Source organism: Phycodurus eques, chromosome 22 (assembly GCF_024500275.1).
Source record: "Phycodurus eques isolate BA_2022a chromosome 22, UOR_Pequ_1.1, whole genome shotgun sequence".
Taxonomy (NCBI): domain Eukaryota; kingdom Metazoa; phylum Chordata; class Actinopteri; order Syngnathiformes; family Syngnathidae; genus Phycodurus; species Phycodurus eques.
In genome coordinates this window covers 7,450,377-7,477,188 of record NC_084546.1, presented here as the reverse complement: position 1 = coordinate 7,477,188, position 26,812 = coordinate 7,450,377, and the positions used below count along the sequence as shown (strand labels likewise).

Below are 26,812 nucleotides of genomic sequence, written 5' to 3'. Positions count from 1 at the left end.
TGAAGAATTGGATAAGTAATCCGTAAGCAATGATTCAGAAAAAGGCAGCTATTTTTTTATGTTACTGGGATAAAAACATCTTCTATGTGTAGGTTATTTTTTTTGTATGCATGATCACTGTTATGCTGATTTGCCCTGTCACTGTTTGACCCTTCAAAGACCAACAGGTTTCTAATGTGTCTGGACAATTTCAAGATCCCTCTTGAACACAGCCCCATAAAATTACACATACAGTGGTACCTCGACCTCATTTACACATTTTTCAAGATCTACTAGATTAATGCAAAATGCCATAGATGGGCTAATGAAACCGGTTACAACCCTTTAGCCAAAGGATACACACACACACACACACATATATATATATATATATATATATATATATATATATATATATATATATATATATATCCCTCTCCTGAAAATTATATTACTGCACCTTATTGAGTCACTTAAATTTGATGGTGAAAGGAATTTCATTTAGGGAATTGTCAAACGTCATGCAATGTTATGTATGGCTCCAAGGGAATTTTAACATGATGGCTGTGAACGCTACTCGAGCCGGAGCGAAGGAGTTGCCCCTCTCGCAACAGCATTAAATTGATGCTCTCCCTGGGAGGAATAATCTGTGAGCGACGGCTGCAATTTTGCAACAGAATGAAAGCGTTTTAAAACATTGGGAACAAGTCGTCCACGGATGGGGCTGGATGTGCCTATCGCCTGAGACATCAGTTGCAATCCGCGCCGAGACGCAGACGGGATGGGGGAGCGGTCGGACCGAGCCCCTCTGCTGGACTGGGAGGAGGTTCAGTCCGCGGAGAAGTCCACCGGTGCAGACTCCAAGGACCGGCTGTCGAGTCCCTCCAACAGCCGTGGCCTGTCGGGCTCTTCTGCGTCGGGGCTTGGGTGGAGCGGCGGTCCGGGGGGTCCAGACGGCTGCGGCACCCCGCCCGCGACCTCCATCACCCAGAAGGGCGCGGATGGAACGCTGCGCCCCGACGCGTTGGTGCATCCCCCGGATTCAGGACCTGGGGATATGCCGCTGGAAGACCGGATTGTGACATGGGAGGAGAAGGACCAAATCGTGTCGGTCTTTGTGGTCACGTTCAACACCAGAACAGGTGGGACCTCAAATATGCAACACGCAACTAGACATGGGGAGACAGTTCATTAGGTACAGTGGTACACTCACACTGCTTTTATGCTCACTTTTATTCATATCTCCAATCAAAACAATACAATTTCTACGATTCCCAATCATAAGAATGAATACATGGGGGGAACATTGTGTGTCTGCATTCATGTCTCAAAACAGGTGTGGCCCTGTTTTATGACCTGGCCAGTGGCGTGGCTGGGCCTATTTTAGGGAACCTTAAGCCCCCCTAAAAAAACTCAAGCCCCACCCCCATAAAAAAAAAATTGGTTTTGTTTTAATGCCAAAGTTTTGTTGTCTTAGCCACCCTAAAATCGATAAAACCCATCTTCAGCCCCAGCCTCCACCTGGTTGATGAAAAGTAGCATTTGACTACATGAGCAGGTACACTGGCAACAATAAAATCCCACTTTTCACGTGAGGACATTTCACACACAACCCCACCCCTGGCCTTGAATTGACAAAATCAATGATATCTGGTGACTTTTATGCTGTTTCTTGTGAAACAGGATAGCCAAGTCGGCTCACTGCTCCACAGGAATAATAAATCAAACAGCAGCTTGCGTGCACAGGACAGCTGGGACACTTGATGGTGGTTGGGCTTGCGCTTCCTTTTGACAAAGGGCAGCTGGTGCAATAGGATTTTGCTCAATTTTTTAGTTACATGAGAGGAGGAAAAAAGTCAGTCACAGCTGGGGATTTATTTATTTTATTAAAGAAGTCCAACATGATGTGTAAAGCTAACAGCTCATGTACAGCAGTGGTCCTGAAACTTTTTTACACCAAGTACAGTACCACCGAAAAGAAAATAGCTGCAGCATGCCCAACATGATTATTTTTATGAGCTGATCACAAATCTGTATACATCTGTTCGCGAACAATTTTTCTTTGCTGGGATAGAAAATACAGTAAAACTGCACATTTTTGAGTGGCCTTTTATTGTGGGCAGCCAAAGGCACACGTGCTATAAATGTGTTGCAATGTGTCAGGAAAATGGTGGCGACACTAGACACTGATATCTGAACTCCCCCGCTCCCCAATACAGTAAATTGTACATTTTAGAGTGGCCTTTTATCGTAGGCAGCCGAGGTGCTGACAAGATGCCGATTGGACAGCATGATTATTGCACACGTTTGCCAAAGGCTGCCCACGATAAAGGGCCATTCTAAAATGTGAAGTTTTGTTGTATTGGGGGGTCGGAACACTCGTCAGTAGCAGGCTTGACCACCGTTTGCCTCACGCAGTGGAACACATTGTTAGTGCACATCAGCCTTGGGCTGCCCCCAATTAAAGGCCACTCTCAAATTTGTAGACACCGATTTAGACATTTTTGAAAGATATATGCCTTTTGTCTATGTAGAAAATGTCTGAGATCTTTGAGATAAGCTCATGAAAAATGGGAGCAAACACAAAAGTGTTGTTTGTATTTTGGTTCACTCCATGCAAATGTATTGAACTCCAAGGTTAAATACAACTGAACTGTACTCTGGCAGCGATTCTTTTGGGTACCACTCGAGGCAGCCCGCGTACCACTTGTGGTGTCACTGCATTGAGATTTAATGCACAAAGTACAAAAACAATGCTGCCTTAGTGGAGCATTTTTTTATCTGAAGCTCAACATGTGCAACACAGTCACCTCCGTTGCATTCATGTCCTTATCGGTCCATATTTGCTCAGCTGCCGCACAACATATTAAGTGACAGGACCTGGTCGTTCATTTAGCCTGAGCGTGTTCATGTGTGCTTGTCAGCCTTGTGTTAACATGACTTATGTGTGCGTGTGATAGGCAACATGCTTGAGTGGTGCCTACCCAAAGATATGGACCTGGAAGGAGTGGAGTTTAAAGCCATCGCGAGCGGCTCCCACAGAGTCACCACAGACTTTATGTAAGTGGGTGCCAATTTAATGGAAATATTTCAGGATTAATATTTTATGACCATTTCATTCATATTTTATGTATATTTTGCAGGCCGAAACAAGAGTATGTAGATTTGTTTTAAAACATGACCTTCCCATGGAATATGAATTTTTTTTTTTTCAAAATATTTTATTTTATTATAAAAAAAAAAAACTTCCTATTGCCAGTATTAAGTTTTGAATTAAATTTAATATGCATGTCCTTGAAATTTAACATTTAATTTTATTAAACAAGGTTCTGAATTTAAAAACAACTATATGAAATGGAAAATCTTCCAATTGGTAGAATCAAATTTAGGGTTGATGATTTTTAGCAATTATTTTCGATAAATTCTTATTTTATTCTTCTTTTACGATTTATTGTCAGAATGTGTCACCAGTCCCAGAAGTAAAACATCATCACAGACCTCATAGTTAACATTTCTAATACAATTTAATTTAAATTAATCTACATTAAATGTAAGAAATATGTAATGTAAATGTAACAAATGTTTGATTTATTACACAACAATATGAAATGCTGCATCTTCCTCCTGGCAGAATGTGTCGCTAGTCTCACAAAAAAAAAAAAAAAGCAAAATAAATAAATAAAAACGGAGATCAGCCATCTGGCTGTGCCGGCGCGTCCATAAATCACATGCTTTATCTGCTTCTCTTTTCCCCCTCCATTTATCCCTCCCGCCCCTCCCCACACCGTGCATGCCCAGATACTTCCGGAAAGGCTCCTACTTCGGCCTGGCCTGCTTCGCCAACATGCCCGTGGAGAGCACGGCGGAGCGTGGCGCCAGGATGAAGTCGGTGGGCATCCTGTCGCCTTCCTATACCTTGCTCTACCGCTACATGAGCTTCCTGGAGCACCAAGTCAGGTATGACATATTAGGCCTATGTTTGACTCCAAGCTCCGTTCTATGATTTTAAGTCATTAGTTATGCTCTTGTTTGTACTGTTTGACCACAAAACACCATCTCGAGTATTCCCTTGGCTTTCCCTCACCATGATTCCCAAACTCGAGCTTCCACTTCCTCATTCTCCTTACTCATCCACTTGTGCGGCTCTTTTCACAAAGGGCTCCCTGTTGGTCACAAAACAGTTAACATCTCGTGAATGCCGCCCTCGGCCTGGAAGCAAGCATTACTCGTTTGGGCTGACGAGCTAAAAAAAAAACCCCAAAAAAACATCTTGGTCAACTGAAAACGTCAGTTGAAAGGCTGCCCCTATCCCTTATCGCTTCTTCCACACTGTATCGTGAGTGATTCCCAACCACTAATGTGCCTCGGAAAATGTGAGACCAAAACCTGATGTATTGTTCGACCTTGTTCTTCTTCTGCCTTTTGGCAAACAAACTTAATGGTGCTTTACTGCCACCTACTGGTATTGTCCTTCCACTGCATGGAAACCAATGTGAATTGATGGTGGCTGGATGTTGTGAAGTGTGCTGCCCCCATCTAGCGGTGGGGGTCTGAAGTGCACCTGCATTACAAATTTTGCTTGTATTGTCAAAAACTGGTCAAGTGGCAGCTCGTATCTTGGAAAATGTGTAAGTCAGGATACTCGTATCTCAAAGCACCATCGCATTTAAAAAAAAAAAAAAAACAACCTATCCTCAGTTATTCGCTGAAAGTCACATCTATTCAATATTTTTGTGCTCCGGCCTAAGCAATAAAATAATTACTTTGTGTTGTTGTTCGGTTTAATTCATTGATAGTGTTTGATGCAGTCACTAATAATAACTGATTCAGTCTGCTGACTGTTACGATTTGCCTGTATTCCCAAAAATGCATTATTGTGTGTCGATTCCAAAAGATGAGTTTGATGACCTAATACCGTTCGTGTAAAGTGCTGGTGTGCATTTTTCGACGAGTGATGTCACGTCAGTTAGTGCGAGCGTGTTATTTAGGCTAGTATGCTCGCTAACGCTATTGTAATACAGTTATTCAGTAAATATAACATGTTTGCTGTAATTAGGGGTCTAAGTTACTGTATAATTCAGTGACTGTCAAATTGTACGACAAGTCACACATCTACACCCTATTGATGATGATTTTTTTTTTTTTTTTTCTTGCTATACTGTTTTTTCTCTCGACCCAGGCTCCAGCTTCAATTCCCCGGCCACTACTCTCCCTTGGAGGCCTTCTACGAGGACAAGAGGGCACTGCTACTCCCTAGCGGCAATGACGTCATTTCAGTTTGCCCTATCAACGCCTGGGGGGCTGCCATCAACCACAGCATGCATCCAGAAATGAAGGTCTGACATTTTCAAGAGATTGTTTTGTGCTTCTATGTTGAATACGTGTCTCCTCTTGTACCAGATCACCCACCCGGCGGGCTGCATGTCCCAGTTCATCCGCTTCTTCGGCGAGCATATCATGGTGCTGTGGAAACTGGCGCTACTCCGGCGGCGAATCCTCATTTTCTCCCCTCCGCCCGTGGGCGTAGTCTGCTACAGAGGTGTGGAGGAGCATCTGGGGTTTTACGGCGAGATGGATAAAACCGACGCTTGTGTTTTTTCATCCCCCTTAGTGTACTGCTGCTGTTGCCTGGCAAACATCTCCATCCCAGGGGTGGGCGTGGCCGTGCCCGAGTTCAGACCTTTCTTCTATGTCAACGTGGCTGACATAAGCGCGCTAGAAAATGAGCTCTCCTATGTGGCATGTGAGTGAAACCTGCATAATGTCGGGCAAACATACAGTAGATATACACTCATTTAATAAGATTCAATAGAATTTTGGTTGCAACTCTTGTGGAGCAAGTTCATTGTTTAATCATACCCGCTGAGCTTTTACACTATCAAGAGTCCTGTCATATTGGTTGCGGGAAATGAGCTTTTTTTTTCTTCAAAAATTGCTTAATTAAAATCTTTACATAATTGCTTAATATACTGCAAAATGTTCAAATAAAAATAAAAATTTTTTTTTACATGTACAGTTAACATTTTTTATTATGTCAAATAATTAGTTCATGTTTATAAATGATACAATTAGGGTTTAATAAAAAAACAACTTTGCATGCACGTAGCATTTTTAACTTTATTTAATAATGAGATGTATTGTAAATAACAATAAAAACTGTTATGAAAATAACAGATTGTCCATGTATATTGACATTTTTTACTTTGTTAAATAATTGGTTTCTTTATTACAAATAAAATGTTTAATATATTTGTGAAATAAGCAACTTTACATGTACATTCATCATTTTTATTTAATAATTTTCTGAATTTATTGTAAGTAATATTACAAAAAATAGTCAAATAAAAAACTTTACTTATACATTTAACATTTGTCTTCATTTTATTCAATATTTGATCAATTTATTTGTTGTAATTAAGAGAATATTACAACAAAAAAACACTTTTACATAAACTAAATTGAAAAAAAACTTTAAAAGAATTGGTAATGTAATTATAATTAAATTGCTAATATTACATTTAAAACATGACATTTTATTAAAAAAATATTTATTCCATATTTTACCACCTTTTTTACTAAATAATTATATGAATTAATGAAAATTCCATTGACTTTAAATAACTTGGTGTAAATTATTTTAAAGTAAAATGTCAATTTTAAGAATATTTGAACGAATGACCTGGCTCATTTTGTCCATTTGCCCATTGTTGTGGATGTTGTAGGTACTACTGAGAAGATCTTCGAGGAGAAGCGGGATCTGTACGACATCTACGTGGACAATCAGAACGTCAAGACCTACAAAGAGGGTCTGAAGCCCCTGCTCCGCATCAGCAACGCCGACCGGGAGAAATATCGCAAGCTCACCGAGCAGAGGTACGTCGGATAAAGAAGAAACTAAAAACAATATATAGCGGTCATGTCTTGATTGTATTGTATTTGCAATGATGCAGGAAGATGCTGTTGTACTCTCAGGAGGAGAATGGTGACTGTGTGTCCAGTGAAGAGGATCTCTTTATTCTGTGAGTTCGCAATACTCGATGAATCAAATTTGACAGGGGTCGGCCAACTTTTGTGGGACAAGGGTCCTTTGTAGATGAGGTTAAAAAAAAAGATGTGGATGTAAATCATTTTAGTTTAATATGTCAAAATAAAAAAATAAAATAAATGATTTATCAGTTTAATGATCATATGTTCTAGTACAGTGAATTAAAAATGTTAAAGTTCCTTTTCCTTAATATTTTTATTTTATATATTTTATTTTGATTGTAAAATAATCATGCTTATTTTTAGACAATTATTTATCAATATCGTTTATGACTAATCAACAATAAAAGAAAAAAGCACAAGGGAATAAAATGTGTTCATGTAAAATAGTATGTTTCAATAAAGTATTCATTATTTTTAATCGGACTCTCACCTTATAATAAAGCGATTATTCAATAAAGAGTGTAAAATAGTTTTTCCTGTTTTTGTATTTTATGTAACATAGGTTATTTTGATAATAAAATCGAAATTAATTTCCATTTTTTCATTTATCATTACATTTTCCTGAATGAAGCAATGATTTAATAAACGGAAACAGATTGCATTATATACAATTAAATTATACCTGCGACCCTATTGAGGATATGGTATGGAAAACAGATGAATGAATGGACAATTAAATTGAATTCACTAATTATTTAATAAAATATAAAACGTAAACGTTTTAGTAACATTTTATTTGATTTACAGCACATCCAAATGATAAACTATTGCATAAGAAATTAATTAAAAAATGATATATACATTTTAATCACCAAAATACACAACCACACAAGATCTTGACCAGATCTTGTGAAGTTCGCCACCGCCGTGTAGTAGTAGAGTGTCTGAAAGTCACCCATACCTTGTAGGGCAAAAAATGGAAATCGAGCTGAAAGTTGTGGCACTTGTCAAGGCACCACTGTATGTACTGATATGTACGATTTGACTTTAGGTTTTTCCTGGAGCAGAACAACAGGATTTTCCAGACCCTGAGCGAGGTGGCGGGCAGTCCAGACCCGACGCTGACCGCCGAGAGCGTGAGGGCTATGGGCCTGGACCCGCACGGCGACAGGCTCTTCTTGCTCCACCTGTTGGAGATCTACGGCTTCGACACGCTGCTGGTGTCTGACCAGCTTTGCTGCAGCTGAGAACCGGATTCCCCTCAGTTTGCGTCATCATAACCAGGATAGCGTCTCATCCAGAAATATCTGCGTCATCTTTTTTTAATTTTTTATTTTCTATATATATTTCAACAAATCTCATTCTGCTGCTTCCTGGGGACTGTGTTGCATGACCGGTAAACACAGCCTGGTAAAATTAGCGTCCTGTAAATACCGTTTTGTCTTTTCATAGTCTGGGTCCGTTGCAGGCCTAAATGAAGCATTTATGCACAAATCGACACCTCTTTATTTGAAAAATGTGAACACTGTTGTTTAACTGATTGTATTTTGCTAAAGGATGGATCTTTTCTGCTTTTTAAGCCAGCGATGAGACCAAATTGAAATCTTTTCAACGGGCTCGAGTGGCGTCCACGCGGACTTAATTGCATGCTGCCAGCTGAGCCTCGGCATCCATCGTCCAGTTGGGGTTTGAACACAAATCAAGACAAGCACAGGCCTGACGGGAGGAAGCTAAGTCATTTTCTGCTGCTGCAGTGGTGCCTTGACTTAAGAGTTTAATTCATTCCGAGACCACGCTCGCAACTCAAATCACTCTTATTGCAAATCAACTTTCTCCATTGAAATTAATGGATATGCCATTCATCTGTTCCAAAACTTCATAAAAACAGTAACACAATTTTTTTTTTTTTTTTAATATTGCATTCAATGGACATTGTGCAGCTCCTTCTGGTCTGCATACCCTGGCCACCAGAGGGCAGTATACTACATAATACACATAGTTTTGCAGAGACTGTCTCAACTCAGCTGCAGCAATAGTCATTTTTTGCAGCCTATAAATTATATATGCGTGTGGTTACTGTTATATGCTCTATATGAGTGTGTGTTTGTTGAAATATCCGTTAGTTAGCCAAATAGCATAGTTGCCCAAGTCGTAGAATTTGAACATTTTTGGAAAACAAGAAAAATATTTAACAAACAAGAACCGTTCAGTTGCCCTGATTTAACTTTTGTGGATTACCATGACCTAGGTGACTGAGAATCTACACGTAAAGAAAAAAAAAAAAAAAAAAAAAACTATTTTTTAGCAAGCACATTGGTTTTTTTAATCCAAACTGTGACCGTAAGTTACAATAGACTTTGGCAATTATGTTATAAAACTAACAAGTCATTTAAAGGTTTATTACTACCAGGATATTGATTCTATTTTCATTAGCCTGTCTATGGCGTTTTCCCATTGTGTTTTGATTGTACATGAAACTAATGGAATTTCATGAGGCCAAGTTATGTCCTTTGGTTAACTATTCATGTTTTACAGTTAACTTCAACTGTGAAGACCTTTACCTTTTGTTGTTTGCACACTCATGTCAAATTTTTGCTCACAAGACAAAGCAAAAGTCGGAACTCTTACGTCAAGGTACCACTGTGTTTTCCCTGTGAATTTATTTTCAGTGAGGATATGTTTACTGGCTGTAACTTTGTGATAACACGCGATCAAATGAATGTGTTTTCTAAAGGTGATTCCCATCCTGTAAAGCCTCATTGTTCACTCAACTGTACAGGGTTTGAGCAAACCTCTGAGTAGTAGAAGTAGTTGGGACAATCTCACTCATGTTAAAACTATTTATTTATTTTACTGTAAACCATTTCAGAAATAAAGTGCGACACCGCTTGTGAGGAAAACACAGTTCTCCTTTTGAATGTTGCCTACTTCTAAATGCTAATGAATTCTTCCCCGCTGGATTCGCTCGCACAGTCGTCTGAGCTCGTCGCCGCTGCTTTGAGAGCGGCCAACCAGGCCTGTTTGACGTCCGCGTGGTCGCAGGTGAACACGTGCCTGCTTTTGGATTGTCTTAAATTGAAGCAGTATTGTCCTTGGAGTTTCTGAGAGGGATCTTCCACTGTGCAGCCCAGCAGAGGTATACAGGAGAGGGGCTTCACATCCTTGGGAGGGGGGGGGACAAAATCCACTGTAAGTCATCATTTCGTTGTTTTAAAAAAAAAAAAAAAAAAACACCAAAACGTCAGTGTCTGTTACTTACCTGTCGAGCAGCATACAAAGAGAGGACCAGAGGTTCTGTTTTGGTGACGACAGCCCACACCCGCTGCCATGTTCTGGGATTGTCGCCATATTGCAGGAAGCTGCTTATCATGCAGGAAGCTGGAAAAGACTCCAACTAAAAAACAGATTTGGGATTTTAACCAAAAAAAAAGGTACTTCATTTGTTCATGCATGAAACTGAGGATTTAGATCAGGGATGGGGAAAGTATGGCCCTTAAGCTGGCACACCATGCATTTATATTATCAAGAGTCTTTATTTTTGTTACATTCTTTGTTTATTTCCAAAAGGTGGCCATTTAAAAATGTATGGATTTTTAATTAATCATTATTCAGCTCATTAAATTAATACAAAAACAGTTACACATTTTTACATTACTAAAATCAATAAGATTGTTAAATGCCTTGACAAAAAATGTAAAAAAACAAATTCAGTGTTAATGAATTACAGTATTAAATTAATCATGAATAGAATCCAAGATTAAAATATTTTTTAACCATTTCCTAAGTAAATAAAAAAATAATGGTTTAATTATAAATACAATTAAAAATAGCATGCCTTATTTTATTACAATTTTATATATAATACAAAAATACTTGTAAAAACAAAACATTGAATTTGATTATATAATTGTTTACTATAATTATGACAAATAAATACGTTAAATAAAAGGAGAGTAACCTTAACCATAAATTTGGTTATTTTATGTTGGGAATACAATTTTAGAAAATTGAAAATAAATATTTTAACAGTTTCATTTACTTTACAAGAAATCTATCAAATTACATTAAAACAAGAATTCATTATTTTATTCAAAAACTATTTTCTTTGTTGCCACCATTTCCTAAAATTGGTTACAGTGATGTTTGTTTTTTTCATCCAATTAAATAATTGGAAAGAACATTTGTAAATTATCATTTTAAATAATGAATTATTTAATTTAAATCATAACATTTACATAAAATTTAAAAAGGGTATTCATTCATGTATATGTTTTTTTTATTTTTTTATTTAAGTCTGACCTGGTTCATCTGTCCGTATTAAAAAAAAAAATCAAGTATGACCCTTTGAGCACAAAAGTTTGCCCACCCCCCATTTTCAAGCCACTCACCGCTGATTTTGGCCTCTTGGTGCTGTCACCCCTCCCTCCTCTCTGTCCCGTCAGGATGGAGTAGCAGGATTTGCAGACCTTGTTCAGCTTGTTGCAGTCGTACGCCAGCGCCACCTTGTTGTCGGAGCACTTCCAGCACACGACACAGCCGCAAGCCCGGCAGTGATGTCGGCGTCTGGTCAGAGCGTTGAAGGGCTCCTGGCACTTCATGCACACGGTCACCTCGTTGTCACGGATCCAGCGAGGGGCGCGTCGCCCCAGCTCTTCCGCCTGGAAAACAAGAGCCTCAGCCGGGTGTCTCCCACCGTACGCGGGCGCTCTCCCACTTACTGGTTCCTCCGCATTCAGCTCCTTCGACGCAAACTTGAACGTCTCATTTTTCTTCTGGAACACGTCAATGGCATCCTGGGTCACCTGGAGAACGAAAAGTGCATCTTTTTCCGTACAAGGTAACATGACACTTATTGTAACAGATACAGTGGTACCTTGACTTATGCTTGTAATGTCATTAAGTGACAGACCATTGTGCAAAAAAAGCATGCCAGTACCTTGATCCACTCATCTCGGTCTTGTTCAGAGCTAGAAAATACAAAACAAAGCAAATAATATATAAATGTATCATATCTCTCACACACACACACACACACACACACACACGTCTAAAAAGGCATACCTGGCCTGCAGCTCCAGGGTTTTCTCCTTGCCCGACACCTGGAAGGTGTACGGATGGTCCTCATTGGCGGTCTGCTGCACCTGCATGCCGTCCACTCCTATTCTGCTGCGCACCGTAAAGCGCTGGCCCACCAGGCTGAATTTTGGCGTGCAGCACAGCAGGAAGTTGTTGAACTATGCAGAAAGAGAGAAAAACTACTGAGATCGAATACCTGAACTGCATCAAAAGGTCAGTTGGCATTGACAATAACTTGATGTAATCAAAACAAAAAAATATATAATAATTACATTAGGGTGAATCATAATTAAGAAATGTATTTGTTATTGAAGAGTATTTACTGAAGAAATGTATTTTGTATTGAAAAAAAGTACTTTCGATCATTGTCGTCAATCCAGAAAGTGAACGCTTCATGGTGGATGCCGGTTTTGATTGGAAAAACTATACCTTTTTTAAATAAATTAAATTTGTGCCCATGTAATTTCTTTTAACCATAGGAAAATAAATATTTCCGTATTTATTAAATAATAACTTAGATATTTAGTCGAACCAGAAAAAGTTGTTCTATCGCAAATGTGATTTTGATGGACACTAACGTAATTTTTTTTAAATTAAGTTTTATTTTTTACATATTTGCGTCATACCCTCAAAATATTGCCGCTCCATAGTAGACATGGTTTTGATTGTCACTACTTTAATTTTAAAAAGTGTACATTAGCCTAATAGCATAATTGCCAAAGTCATTTTTTAACGTTTTCCGAAAACAAGAAAACAGATTCAGCAGATAGAAGCCCAAATGCCACATTCAACCTTTGTGAATTACCATGACCTGTATTACTGAGAATATACACAGACAGGGGGGAAGGGGGGACATTTTTTTATAATTTTTAGCAATCACATGAGTATTTTTATTGATATTTTGAGAGCAAGTTAAAAACTAACTATAGGCCAACTATATAAAAAGAATGAGGACATAAAATAAGTCAGAATGTAAATTGAATCTGCCCTTGAGGGATTATAATCAGTATAATAAATTCAATAAAAATGAAATACAAAAATGTAGTCATACCAGAAAGAGGTGGCGCTCCATGGCAGACGTGTTCCTCGCTGCGAGCTTCAGCAAACGACCCTCCTTGAGGAACTCATTAGTGGGGTTCACCACTTCTTCCTCTCCGACCATCTCGTAGATCTCCAGCAACCTCTTGATGCTCTCCTATGTGAGACAATTAAAAATATAGAAATATATTTTACCCCCTTGTGTTACTTCAAAAGATGAATATAGAGATGACATACAGCTTTGTGAATGGCACTGTTTGAGTGGTTGGCAGCCATGGAAATTGTCTGCAGGGATTCTGTGCAGGAGGCAGACCGAGATGGTCCAAACTGGTTAAAAGTGAGAAACTGATATTTACTGAATATTTATGTCAGATGAAAAAGAGTTGCGACACTTACGCTGAGCGAACTCATAGTCTGGGTTATTGGAGGGTACTTTCTTGACGTAATCCCTGAGTAGCATCTCATAGCGAGGAATTCTCTGGACCGGTTCCAACATGTGATGCTGCAGAGTTAGGCTGGCACACACTTCCTGACTCTACATGGAAAATAGATCACTTGAAACTTGGACTTCAGCTAGCGAATATTTTTTTTTTAATTTTATTTTAAGTGTTGGACCGATTAATCGAGTAATCGGATAAAAATGTATTTTTCATTGTTAAACAATAACGTGCACGTGAGGTGGAGGTAATATTTTGTCCACTTGGGCTTGCTATCCCCATTTTACTGGAATATATGTGACTTTGAGTGTGTATGGCCTTAACAGGCGGAGCCTGGCCTGTAAGTGACATGGGCATCAGGGAATTAGATGATCGGTAATTTGAGATACCATTAAAAAATATTTCATACAATATAAAAGTTTTCCTACCTGGATGTCCTCGATGATATTGCGGAAAGCGGACGAGCGCTCTGTCCATATTCTCACCAGCTCCGTGGCCTGGTCGAAGTTGCTGACGTAGTCAGCGTACATCCTCAGGAAGGGGGCGTGCTGCAACAGGACATTGCCCAAACCTGGACACTCATGCCTGAATGGTTAATATTTACATAGATTAGGGTGAGGTGATTATCAGTCATAACATTTTCAAGGTGAAGGGGGACTTGCTTAAATTTGAAAATCAGATTTTGTGGTGGGGGGAAAAAAAACTGATTTTTATACACCCAAATATGGAGTTCCTGATAGCTGCAACGGTACACCGAACCCTGGCTAAAAATAGCAATTGTTTGGAATTGACAATGGCTGCCACAAGATGTCGACAAAGCACTACTTGCGTCGAAATGGAACTCTTCAACTCACTAAAACGTAGTTGACGGCAAGATGACGTGAGCTCACACAGTGAATCCCAAAAACAAAAATCTGAAAAATGTGTGGGGGTTTACTGTATTGCGTTTTCGTGACATGAGGACCCACCAGTGTCCGATGCAGTCCTCCAGGTCAGGCAGCAGAAACTGGCTGTGGAAGGAGTAGATAGAAGAGATGTTGCAGAAGATGTTGCGCACCACCTCGGCTGGAAAGGAGCCACGTCCGGCCTCTTCTGTCAAACGCAGGCAGAACACCTGCAACATGGGAGTCCGTGAAATACAATTTTGATGTGGTTCAAGACCAGGTCCCCCACACTGACCTGGTCCAAGAGGTGGAGGCGGGCCACGTAGGCCTTCTCCGTGTGCAGGAGTTCGCTGACTATCTTGAACAGCTTCTGCTCCGTGTTCTCCTCCTTTAGCTCCTCATTCGTCTTCTCAAAACTCTCCTCGCACTGTTGGCCCTCACGAGAGGCCTCGGTCCATTTGCAAGAGAACCTGGATCCCACGCGGATCTTGGAGCCTTTGTCAGCACGGATGGGTTCGGTTTGTCCGAGCCGGCGCTCCTCGCCTCGTGAAGTGACTTCCTCTGCGGTGCGGTTGACCCTGTGGTCTGCTGGTGGTTTGACGGTGATAACGGGTCTAGAAGCATCCGCTTTATTCGATGGAGTTCTGATAAAACAAACCTGGAGTTACTGAGTTTATCACAATGCCAGAGGGGATTATATCAGGGGAGTCAAACATTTATTCATCAACCAATGTATAATCGCTCGAGGTAATAAACGGTACGGGAAAAAAATTGTTGTAGTTCAGTGTTCGGTTCACAAATGGAAAAAAAAAAAAAGCCAAACAAACTGCTTATGTTTTGTGTAAATGTGCAGATTGAATGGCTTACATCTTTTCTTTTAAGGATACAACAACAATAGTTGGTCTTCTTTCTAGGAAATGAACAATGTTACTTTCTGCTATAAAAATACTAATAGTGGCTTTTCTTTTTGGCTCGCCAGAAGCTGAGCTGCACTGTGTTTGTTTACATACTAAGCCCGTGGCAGTTACACAGCTTGTCCCCGACCAACGATGTTTTGAAAACTACATTTCCCTGCATTCGGTCGTTCTTATAATTTACAGCTAGCTTTGAACAACAGATAAGGAAATGTGACAAGCCTTCGCTTTTGACACCTGCGAACGTGATAAAAGAATCCAACCTTTCGTCCAAATAGACAATGAGGTCGGGCACACTCAGCGACTTCCCCGCATGCTTTTCTTGTCCCTCCGTCTTCCCGCTTGGGATCTTGTGTAATCCTAGCCAGGATTTAGAGTTCCTCGCTGGGGTGTAGCTGCCCATCTTCCCCTGAACGGGGCTGGGGGTCTTAAGTAGTCTCGAGAGTGGGGACAACTTGGCCGGGCTGTGGCCTCCCTCCCTCGAGGGGCTACCGCTGCGGATGCCTCTCTTGCCCGGACTCGGAGACCCCAATGTCGGACTGCTCATGAGCTTGGGGATTTTCTGAAACGGGGACAGCCTGGTGGGGCTCACATGTACCTCGTTGAGAAAACCCGGTCCCGCTTTGTTCGGACCCGGGGACGTGTGGCAGCAGGTCGCTTGGATTGGACTCTTGTCAACATTCAAATACCGCGGGGGGAGCCGAGATGAAGACGGTGGTTCGGTCCTCATCGGCGTCTGGAGGTGGGCAGGTTTTGGAGGCACTGCGAGGACACACACCATCTAGCAGTCAGAATCTGCTCTGACGTCAAACTGGACTTGAGCTCACCTTGTGGCTTAGAGGGGGTTCTCTCGGATGGGCTGGTTCGGTCTTCATTGGGTTTAGAGTTTGGAGCTGATCCGCAGGTCTTGTCGCAAGAACCTCCTCCGCAGCTGTACGAGCCGCACGCGCCACTGCTCACCACTGAAATAGATATTAGACCTTTGTAAAATCACCTGCAAAAAAAATATTCAAAACCTGGTTTTGAATATTTTGCTCCTCTCATGTAGATACCCAAAATAGACTTAATAAAAGCTGAGCATTATTATCTTTGCAAAGGCTGATTTATTCATTTTTTTAATATGGTTCTCTTGAAAATAATATTGTATTGTTTATCATTCGGAAACCAACTTGCAAACCTGGACCTGATTACATCTCACACTGCATATTGACATTTTTAAAATCAATTCGAGGCAGCGACTCAACTTGAACTCAGAAAAGTAGTGGTCAAAATCAGCAATATAGTTAACACGCAAACAGATCCACACTGACCTCCTTCCTGTCGATCATTTTCCGATTCCGATGTTCTTACCTTACACTAACTTGGGCAAAGATTCCATTGCTTTAAGCTAATGTGTCTCAGTCCCAGGGCTCTGCTGAACACATCCTGCGGGTTTAAGGCTCAACTATGTCACACTTCTGCTTTCTCACTTCTGTGTTGCCTCCTTACACGATTTAACATGTCAGCATATGGAAGGAGTGGCATTTATTTCGCTCTTCTTGTAGAGGCTCAAGGGTAAACATTTCCCATTGCAGAATTCACTTAAAATCCATTTACAACCAGGATTTGAATGCAGAAATGACACATTCGTCAGCTGTATGAAGAAGAATCAGCTTCATTTCCCACGTACAGTTCCAAGTCATGGTTGGCACTGTTGACTCCATATTCTATCAGTGCCATCTGGGCAAGAATGAGACATTTGGCGTAAAACAAACCCTTCAGCAGTGGAACACTGGGCCTTTGTGTGTGTGTGTGTTGCTGCGAGTGTGTGATTGCCAAACAAAAAAAGCAGCAAAAGGGGAAAGTTCAGGCTGAATCAGGGGGAAAGGATTTGCCTCTCAATAATCCAACAGGCACCAATTAACACCATTCACAATGCATGCACCGAGAACACATGACGTCATTGTGTTTGGAAGTTGACAGAACATGAAATGATGCGAGCAGTCGTTTAAGCCAATTAAAGACACTTGTGAAGTATTATTTAAGTGGTTTACCGACTAATAATATAATGTGTTAATTAACGGCTACCCAGTGTGATTGTCCTTCAATTGCTCCAAAAGACGATGAGGTGACCTCTTTTTTTTGTTTTTTTGGTGATAACTTCCCAAAGAGTAATTAACGTGTCGAGTTGGCTCAAAGTGTGTTTTTAGGGAGTGCGGCTCACCTGTGTGACAATCCGGGGCGGCGTCTTTCGCCCTCCGTCGGACCGCCACGCGCCTGAACTCCTCCACGTCGCGGCTGCTGCTGTTCAGCGTCAAACTATTCCTCTTCTTTAGGTCAAACATGGCCAAAGTGTGTCAACTTGCTGTTCGAATAAGTTAAGTCAATACTGAGTAGTGAGAGGAGGCGTACGGTGTGTTGAACGTGCGGCAGGGGGTGTGGCAGAGCTGCTGCGGTTAATTATAATGGAGAGGCGGAGGCCTCAATTTCCTTTTGGGATTGCCAGCTGCTTGTAATACCGCAATACGCCTGGTAGATGGCGCCAGAGCGCATAAACTACAAATAGTCATTTTTTTTTTTTTTTTTTTTTTTAAATTGAATTATATATAAAAAAAAAAAATAAGGTTGTCTTTTTAGCATTCAGGTTTCGTTTATATTACGAATATTTCCACTTTTTGTTTTGTTTCGTTCTCTGCATAAGTAAAAAGCAATACAAATGTTGATGTAATGCATATTTTACTCTTGCTAATTTCCCATGGTTTGATCGCAATCGTGAAAGGTTGACAGACAGACAAAGGAGGAGGGGGGCGGGGAGAGGCAGGCTTCCCGTGACCGGTGCATCATCAAAGGAGCTCGTGGAACGGCAGCCTGCACTACCGGGCTCGTTTTCCCTTCTGCATTCTCCCTTTCCCCTTTTTTACTCTGTTGCCTTGTCAGCCACCAAAGATGTCAGCCAGGCCGGGATTCTACCGACAGGAGCTGAATAAAACTGTGTGGGAGGTGCCGGAGCGGTACCAGAACCTGACGCCGGTTGGCTCCGGAGCTTACGGTTCGGTGTGGTGAGTATTTGTGTGTTTGAGTGTGTGTGTGTGGAGGGGCGAGGCTGCAGCTCAGAGATGCCTGCATGCATGTTGGCTGTGTCATCAAAATGAAGCAGCATTTTTTGAGTTTATTTGTTTTTAACATGGCAGTATTACTCAAATGAGGCAGTTATTTCCCCCCCAAAATAAAAAGAATCACATTTTGTTTATATAGCTACAGAGCATCGTGGTAAGTAATCTTGTATGCATTCCTCTTTGATGGTGGATTAAAAACCCTTGAGTGCCAGTTGGATCTCGTGGTTGCTGTGGTGATACCCAGCCCCGACATCAATTAAGTTCAGATGCAGACAGACTGTCGGATTCCAGTCTGTTGGTATAGCTGCTAAGAGACAAAATTGGGATTTTGCAGGAATAACATTGCACAGTTACAATAATCTTGAGGTACAAAATACTGCTGTTGCGCATCCACAAATCCTTCATTTGATGTACATTAGTGCAGTTCAATGGTGTCAAACTTATTTTGGTCGTGGGCCACATTGCAAAAAAAATAAATGTACAGTTCATTATAGTCACCTTATCATATTTTTGCATATACACAATTGTCCCTGCGTTTGATTGTTATTGAATATATTTTGAACAACAAAATGAATTTGAAACCAGAAGTCATAGAAAATAGTGGCAAGCGAAATATTGGACAACTGTATTCCAATGAATGTTAAAAAGGGATTTGGTGGAAGTAAAATCTAAAACTAAAATGCAATTCCAGTAGAGATTTTCTGCTTAAATTAAAAGAACAATTTAGCAAGAAAGGTGAAGTAGGCACTTATTTGTTTTAGTGGGTCACATTAAAGGATGTGGCAGGTTGGATCGAGCCCCCGGGCCTTGAGTTGGTCACCAGTGGTGTATTTTGTATCTTAATAGACACTACAGTACCTTAATTAATGACTGTGAGTAAAAAATGTACTAATTTACTACTACAGTATCTTTATTGATTCATGCTGACAAAAAGTTAATTTTGGCAATTTATACTGTTAAAAAAAATGGCAGTTTAGTATCATACTGAAGGATTTTTAAAAATATATTGTGGTCATGCCTTTATAAAGTGTCATCTCCGTTTTTTCAAAGTTCAAATCCTATGTGCGAGATAGTGCGGCACGATTAAGACTTCCTCTTTGTTGTGAGACGGAATTGAATCAGGCTTTCTGCTCTTTCGCAAGACTATTTCCTCACATTTGTTTCAAAATGATCGAATTAGTTTGACTCGTTCTGTTCTTGCTTCAATGTAATATAATAAGTAATATTGTTCATATCTTGAATAGCTGGTTCATTTTTAGTTTGACCTTTTCAATTCAAATAAAATGTATTGCCCCTCCATCTTCATCCTGCAATCAAATATGTAAAAATGAAATACTGCCACACTACACTTTGAGAGCACGACGCTCTGTGTATGGAAAATGGCATCATGGCCGAGACATGGCATGTGTGAGCTTCATGTCGGAAGATTGGCTGAAATCCGACGGGGGCGGGGGGCATCTGCAGTGGCAGCGGGCGACTCGAAGCCCTGGAACGAACAGTGCACTCGCCCATGCGAGCTTTTGGTTTACTCAAACGTGGAAGCAGGAAATGTAAGAGAGGGAAGAGATGATTTACATACCAAAGAGTCTTACGCCTCACCGGAATACTACGGTAAATGTAAACAAACTAATCGTATAATTTACCTCAGTGGTTCTCAAACTTTTTCCACAAAGTACCACTGGGGGGGGAAATACTTCCATAAAATAATGATTCAATTTCAACATAAATGTGAAATGAAAATTGTACCTGAATAGATGAACAGTTGATGCACATGTGTTGAACTTGATGTTTTAATTACAACTCACTGTGCTCATGCAGTGATTCTTGGATGTCCCACGATCACACTGTGAGAATCACTCCCTGATCGAATAAATCTCCCTTTTCCTCTCCAGTTCGGCGTACGACGTGGTCCTGCGGCAGAAGGTGGCCGTGAAGAAGCTGTCGCGGCCCTTCCAGTCGCTCATCCACAGTCGCCGTTCCTACCGGGAACTCCGGCTACTCAAGCACATGAAACACGAGAATGTTAGTGCGTCCGAATGTGAAATCATCCGGTGAGCTCAGCCATCTGCCTGCCCGCGCTCATATTGATTCACGTTTTGTTTCTTTTAGGTCATCGGGCTCCTGGATGTCTTTACACCTGCTGCGGCATTGGAAGACTTCAATGAACTGTAACTCTTTCAATTGAATAGACTTAGTTGTGTGTCTGAGTGCATTGTCGCCATGTTTTGTAACCCACCTGTTGCTTTCTGCTCCCCCCTCAGCTACTTGGTGACCAACTTGATGGGTGCGGACCTCAATAACATTGTCAAATTCCAGAGGTTGTCCGATGAGCACGTGCAGTTCTTGATTTATCAGCTCCTCCGTGGCCTCAAGGTGGGTTCCTGTCCTGGAAATGTAACTTTTCAGTGACCTCATAAGGCAGGGGAACTTTTATGTTACATTAGATTTTTTTTCAAATGAACACATGGGCCAGGTCATTCTCATATGGAGTATATCAAAAAAGTTGAAATGTGAATATGAAATATGTAAGTTCATTTTAATAATAAATTAATCATTGATTTGTCATTTATTTAGTTATGATGCATGAACCAATTACAGTTTTTATTAAATAACACAAATTTAGATGTGCATTATGTATTTTACAAATATTTGCATGCATTATTTACAATATATAAAACAATTATTTGCTGAAATAAATCTAAACGTCAAATATACATGTAAAATTTGTACTTGACTATCTTTTATCAATTAATAAATATATTAAACAGTCATTTAATAAAATAAAAGTTTGAAATGTAGAAATCAAATTATTTACTTTACTCATATTTTTTTGTTTTGTACGCAATGAATAATTTTACTCAATAAGTAAATATATGTAAAATTGTTTACTTGACTATATTTTACTTTATTGTTTACAAAGTATGAAGTAAAACATTTTATTTAGTAAAATGAATACAAATGTTCAATATATATAAAAATGGTTTGCTTTACGCTAGATTTATTTTGTTGTTTGTCATCATAAATGACCAAGTAATTATTCAAATCTCAAAAAATATTAAATGTAATTATTCACAAAACATGAATGAGCCAATTATTTAATGAGACAAATGAATTAGAAAACAGTCTTAATCAATTTTAGGGTGGAACAGAGACAAATGAATCCAACATACATGCACGTAAACACTTAAACACATAAAACAGGACTTTTGATGAGGTAAATGCTGGATGGCCAAGATTATAGAGCCATACTTTGCCCACTCTTGTTGTAAAGTGTTGATGACATTCACCCACATATTTGGGCTGTTAACGTGTGACTTTAGAAAAGATAATAATAACACAAATCCAAGTGTGGTCCGATGTTTGAAAGAATATTGTTTGACTGACCGATTTGTGTCCGAGGCATGCTAAAAATAGACGGCTCCAGCTGTTCAGTCTGGTGCGTTACCAAGGAAACAGCCAAAAGCAACCTCCCCATAGACAAGGATGTTCAGGGTGGGTGTATGGTGAGCTGCACTGTTGACCCCTTTTCTCGTCATTTATCTCCTCACGCATGGCGGTGAACAGTACATCCATTCAGCGGGATTGATTCACAGAGTGAGTGTCTCCACTTCCTGTCACTTTGACTCTCAATTTACTTACCAGCATGTGTACAATTTGCACAATGCAAATGTGAAATGTAGTGTTGCACGATATAACCCAAGCATCTCAGTAATGACTATGTATTTCTTATCTCCAGGACCTCAAGCCAAGTAATGTGGCAGTGAATGAGGACTGTGAGCTGAGGGTAAGTCCCACCCGCCCCCACGTCCGCTCGATTTCACATCTTGCTTCTCTAAATATGCGCGCCACCCCCGACAGATCCTCGACTTTGGCTTGGCCAGGCAAACAGATGACGAGATGACCGGGTACGTGGCGACTCGCTGGTATCGGGCGCCAGAAATCATGCTAAACTGGATGCACTACAATCAAAATGGTGAGTCTTTTTTTGTTTTGTTATCATCGTGGTCTTCATTACCGTGCTTATTGATTCGTCTGTGGGCTTTGTCTTACAGTTGATATTTGGTCAGTGGGATGCATCATGGGAGAGCTGCTGAAAGGAAAAGTCCTTTTTCCTGGCACTGACTGTATCCTTTATCAGCGCCGGAAGAGCCTCCAGTGGTATTTTTTTCCCCCCGCCCACCATTATCTTTGCAAAGTGATCCACTGAGGTCTTTCGGATTTGCATGACAATCTCTTTCCGAAGGCGAGGCGCGAGCACAGAAAAGCCGGGAATGAATAGGAGCCGCCACAAAGGGCTCGAATCGTCCCGCGTGTTGGCGAGCCGCACTAAAACCAATTTGATTCACTGATCTTGGCTCGCCTCTCTCACTCGAGTTTATGAGTCTGTTCACTTTGAATGTGGCATGGTCCGTCTTTAACGTGGCCTGGAAAAAAAAGATATCGACCAGCTGAAGAGAATCATGGAGATGGTCGGGACGCCGACCCCGGAGCTGTTGGAGAAGATCTGCTCGGAGCATGTGAGACATGACATCGCGTTACATCAATGCATGGGACCAGTGGTAGCATTTTCAAGTCCCAAGTTCCAATTGAAAATTCAGTTCACTATTAAATTCCGAATCTGTATTAAATATAAAATGGAAGAAAAAAACCCAGAAACTACTATAGTATCATATAGCATATATATTTGGGCCTGACCGATGAATCAACGAGCTGATTTAATCGCCCAATATTAGCCCTTTTCAAATCGGACGATTCTGTATTTTTTTATTTTACACATTAACATTACAACATAAGACAAATATAATGACATTCAAACAAACATTTAAAAAAAGATTGGAAAACAATCGTACGAGTTTTGCAGATTTGTCTCTGTTGTACAGTTCAACAAATACGATACTGTATTGGACGAGACGAAACGATACGCCCTGCTATAAGTGCACCAGAATGACACTCCTGCCATTCGACGCGACAATACGGAAAACTACACCATACTGTACTGTATTAAACTATTAACAGTACCATACTAATAACTATGTAGTCATTTGCAATGCTGTAATATACTACACTTCCCATATATTGTACTGTGATTTATTATACAACAGTACAGTAAACTACAACGTATTGTACTGTACTATACTATCCAATACAGTACTACCATATGGTGTACACTAAAATAAGATACTTTGTTGTACTATGCAGTATTATAACAGTACTATGGTATGCCATACCAATACTTTACTATGCAATCATTTGCGAAGCCGTATAAAACAATCCAGTACCATAATATGCAATGTCACAAAAAGCTCTGCTGAACTATTCTATAAAATGTCGTGCTACACTGTCTCATACTGCACTGTACTACAGAAAATACAGTATACTACACTATATTATAACAGTCCTATGGTAATGCCATACTAATAATAAATACTACGGTGTGCCGCACAATACTGTCAGTCGGTTTAAGTGATATCATTTCACAGTTAAATAGCTACTCTGTATTAGATATGAATTGGAACGTAAAGGGGGGGAAAACATTTCCGCTACATCACTCTGTATTCACAGGCACAGAAGTACATCCAGTCTCTGCCTTTTATGCCCCAGCAAGACCTGGAGAAGCTCTTCCGGGGAGCAAATCCACTCGGTTAGCACTCCATTACATTACTGTGGATCTATGTACTGTACATCATCATTATTATTATTATTATTATTATCATCATTGCTTCCAGCGCCACATTTTTCTTTTCTTTGATGATATAGCCGTCGACCTGCTGAAGCGCATGCTGGTCCTGGACTGCGATGGGAGGATCTCGGCCAACGAGGCTCTGGCCCACCCTTACTTCTCGCAGTATCACGACCCGGACGACGAACCCGAGGCGCCGCCTTACGACCAAACCCTGGAGAGTAAAGATCGCACTCTGGAAGAATGGAAAGGTGAGATTTCGGATTTTTTTTTTTTGGGGGGGGGACAAGACATATCAAACAATAGGAGAAAGATCCTATATATCCCAAAACGTAATGAGCATCTTCATCATAAATCTTATTGCAAATCATGAAACTTCACTTGGGACACATCACGGGAAAAAAACATTTTGGCATGAAGAATGTGAAAAATATTATTTTGGAATATGTCTATATTTTTTCTTAGAAGCAATTATTACTGTTTGAATGATAACAAGTGCCAATAATCATACTCATATCAGCAAAATTACTTGATTTGAAAAGAAATTCAGTGGGGTATGTCTTTACCGTTATTGATCAAATTATATGAAAGTAATCTGCATACACGCACCCCAGTTGTGACTTTCCTCGTATTTTTCTCCTCCTTTTCAACAGAGTTGGTGTTTACGGAGGTGAACGGCTTCAAAGCGTCCGTCGGCAAGACCGACAGCCTTCAGGTGGAGCAGTGAACCTCCTTTCCTTTACAAACGGGCTCTTGGGGTCAGCACACGTTCCAATTACCCGGAAGATTTAAGGTCCAGTCCCAGTGTCGCTTCCCGTTACGGTTCCCCTTCCGCGAGACTGAAAGAGGAACAACGAAACTCCCGATCGTGATTCATACGAGAAAGCAACTTTACCGAAGCGTTTAAAAGACTCCGCAAGCAGGGCAGGGGACATGAAAAAGACACAGCGCACGCTAGGATTTCCAAAGTGAGAACACAACACCATCTGGTTCCTCATTATTGTGACAAACACCGCAGAGACTTTTTAGATTCATGTTTAAAGGCTTGCGGCAATGCCTGACTGCAGCTTCGCATTTAGCCTGCATACTGCATGAATAGTGGACCTGATCAGCACACCTGATTAACGGTACCATATAATACATTCAGACCACACATTTAACCGAGCTTAGGGAAGGCAATTGTAACCAGATGGCTTTATCCTTATCGTTTCTTCCCATCATGAATCAAAGTGTTCAAATAATAATCTCCAGTTTACAGAAAAGTAAACACCAACTGTGCTTTTCATTAACAATGTGTTATATATTTACCAAAATGTCTGTGTTGACAGGTAAGTCCTATTTTCCATAAGGTATACAGTAATATCTGCCAAGCTATAGTATCCTTGTTATAATTTACTTCAGATGTTTTACAGCTGATGAAGTGCCGTTCTGCACAGTGCTTACATTGGGAGTCCTTGTATTGTTATCAGTTGATAGTATTTGAGGATTGCAAAGAAGGGGACCTTGTACAATTTCAAGGTGAAGGTTGGTGTGCGAATGTTAAAGTGCTCACGTGAATGCCTGAACGTGTTTGAATAGCGGCCACAAAAGTGAATGTCAAATTGTATAGAAAAGATGTCGCGATTGAACACTGTCTTCAGGATTATCGGTAGCATGTGATGGATGTGCACCTCTGATTTCAAACGTTTTCACATGCTTCATCCGCTCGTAGCGTAATGTACGATTGCTTTTTTGTTTTAGCCATTAGTTCTTTTGGCCGGTATGGTTTTTGTCTTTTCTTAATTTTGAACTTCTGTTCTTATAAACACTTTGTATGACCAAAGGTATATATTGATTGTCAGACCATTTCAGTTTTATGACATTATCTCCAATGAAGGCTGTTCTTGTCATGATAGTGTACATGTGTTTTTGTGATGACAACAACCACATACTGTATTGGATGGGAAATTATTTGTCCAGTACATTGGATGGTATACTATAGTGTGGTATAGTACATATACATGTATTTCAGCACATGGCGTATAATTGAGCTGAGTTCTTAGAAGTCTTGGAATTTCAATGTCTTTGTCCCCATACTGTGCAGTAATTGACTGTGCTATACTAGGGATAATAACAATTCGCGATGGGATACTACTCTTAATTATAACTACTCTGGGAGCCATACGTTACTATACTGCGCAATAATTTACGATACCACACTGTGCTATACTATACCAGTACAACATTATAACAGTACCATGATATGCAATACTATACGACACAGCGCTTCCATGCCATACCAAACTATAATATGCAATCCTTTGCTATCCCATTCTATTCTGGCCAGTAATTTGCTATGGCGTGCTAGGCTATATTTTATGAGGCGTTATAGGATGCCATACTAAACGATGCAATACAATACAGGCCATTATTATGGAATAATTTGATCAGCCACAATATGTGACACGACACGACACCACGTAATACTATATGTTGATATTCACCCTGCCTCGAATTGCAAACATCAGAGTAACTGACACCCCCAAAAACATTTGTAATTGTCTATAGATGCCACCAAATGGTGCTGTAACCCTTTCAACAATAGGTTGAACACAAGCAGTGCAGCAACACGTGTGGACAGACCATGTAACGACACTGTCATATCTTTTTTATCCTCTGTGAAAAACGACCAAGATTATTGCAGTAATGATCAGCCATTTCCATTCATTTCAATGGGAAAGGATAACCCTAATATGAGCCTTGAATAACCCTATTAAGATCTATAATTTACCACACAATACAA

At 40.3% G+C, this 26,812-nt stretch overlaps 3 protein-coding genes across 4 annotated transcripts; 2 read left to right on the top strand and 1 right to left on the bottom strand.

The window, feature by feature from the left end:
• The first annotated feature begins 585 nt into the window (after positions 1 to 585).
• On the top strand, positions 586 to 9,924 carry LOC133397035 (DENN domain-containing protein 11-like). The gene is made up of 9 exons (XM_061667441.1): positions 586 to 1,121; positions 2,940 to 3,039; positions 3,778 to 3,936; positions 5,159 to 5,315; positions 5,380 to 5,518; positions 5,591 to 5,722; positions 6,702 to 6,852; positions 6,930 to 6,998; positions 7,958 to 9,924. The coding sequence occupies exons 1-9, from the start codon at positions 761 to 763 to the stop codon at positions 8,151 to 8,153; spliced, it is 1,464 nt and encodes a 487-aa protein (XP_061523425.1). The 5' UTR covers positions 586 to 760; the 3' UTR covers positions 8,154 to 9,924.
• On the bottom strand, positions 9,733 to 17,579 carry LOC133397033 (FYVE, RhoGEF and PH domain-containing protein 4-like). 2 transcript variants are annotated; one of them, XM_061667437.1, is made up of 15 exons: positions 17,459 to 17,579; positions 16,083 to 16,217; positions 15,519 to 16,017; positions 14,637 to 14,985; positions 14,426 to 14,571; positions 13,886 to 14,042; positions 13,417 to 13,555; positions 13,258 to 13,316; positions 13,034 to 13,177; positions 11,968 to 12,140; positions 11,843 to 11,873; positions 11,625 to 11,708; positions 11,295 to 11,564; positions 10,166 to 10,300; positions 9,733 to 10,067 (listed from the first exon to the last, which is right to left on the bottom strand). In XM_061667437.1, the coding sequence occupies exons 1-15, from the start codon at positions 17,577 to 17,579 to the stop codon at positions 9,837 to 9,839; spliced, it is 2,673 nt and encodes an 890-aa protein (XP_061523421.1). In that variant the 3' UTR covers positions 9,733 to 9,836. The 2 variants fall into 2 exon arrangements, with proteins under 2 accessions (XP_061523421.1, XP_061523423.1); XM_061667439.1 differs by lacking the exon at positions 17,459 to 17,579 and adding an exon at positions 16,606 to 16,729.
• A 342-nt stretch (positions 17,580 to 17,921) lies between these two features.
• Positions 17,922 to 25,919, top strand: mapk11 (mitogen-activated protein kinase 11). The gene is made up of 12 exons (XM_061667442.1): positions 17,922 to 18,293; positions 20,243 to 20,372; positions 20,460 to 20,518; positions 20,612 to 20,723; positions 21,915 to 21,944; positions 22,087 to 22,134; positions 22,209 to 22,323; positions 22,403 to 22,474; positions 22,788 to 22,867; positions 23,913 to 23,991; positions 24,108 to 24,281; positions 24,684 to 25,919. The coding sequence occupies exons 1-12, from the start codon at positions 18,181 to 18,183 to the stop codon at positions 24,755 to 24,757; spliced, it is 1,086 nt and encodes a 361-aa protein (XP_061523426.1). The 5' UTR covers positions 17,922 to 18,180; the 3' UTR covers positions 24,758 to 25,919.
• The last annotated feature ends 893 nt before the right edge of the window (positions 25,920 to 26,812 follow it).

What these genes read in the sequence shown, in the direction of transcription:
- LOC133397035 (XM_061667441.1), top strand. Translation starts at nt 761, where the DNA reads ATGGGGGAGCGGTCGGACCGAGCCCCTCTGCTGGACTGGGAGGAGGTT. An exon ending in CACGTTCAACACCAGAACAG is followed by an intron (nt 1,122 to 2,939) that starts GTGGGACCTCAA and finishes TGCGTGTGATAG; the next exon opens with GCAACATGCTTGAGTGGTGC. An exon ending in CGCAAGCTCACCGAGCAGAG is followed by an intron (nt 6,853 to 6,929) that starts GTACGTCGGATA and finishes GCAATGATGCAG; the next exon opens with GAAGATGCTGTTGTACTCTC.
- LOC133397033 (XM_061667437.1), bottom strand. Translation starts at nt 17,579, where the DNA reads ATGTTTGACCTAAAGAAGAGGAATAGTTTGACGCTGAACAGCAGCAGC. An exon ending in ACAGTGCCATTCACAAAGCT is followed by an intron (nt 13,178 to 13,257) that starts GTATGTCATCTC and finishes TGTCTCACATAG; the next exon opens with GAGAGCATCAAGAGGTTGCT. An exon ending in ACCCTGGAGCTGCAGGCCAG is followed by an intron (nt 11,874 to 11,967) that starts GTATGCCTTTTT and finishes TGTATTTTCTAG; the next exon opens with CTCTGAACAAGACCGAGATG.
- mapk11 (XM_061667442.1), top strand. Translation starts at nt 18,181, where the DNA reads ATGTCAGCCAGGCCGGGATTCTACCGACAGGAGCTGAATAAAACTGTG. An exon ending in GGAGCTTACGGTTCGGTGTG is followed by an intron (nt 18,294 to 20,242) that starts GTGAGTATTTGT and finishes TTTCCTCTCCAG; the next exon opens with TTCGGCGTACGACGTGGTCC. An exon ending in GATGCACTACAATCAAAATG is followed by an intron (nt 22,324 to 22,402) that starts GTGAGTCTTTTT and finishes TTTGTCTTACAG; the next exon opens with TTGATATTTGGTCAGTGGGA.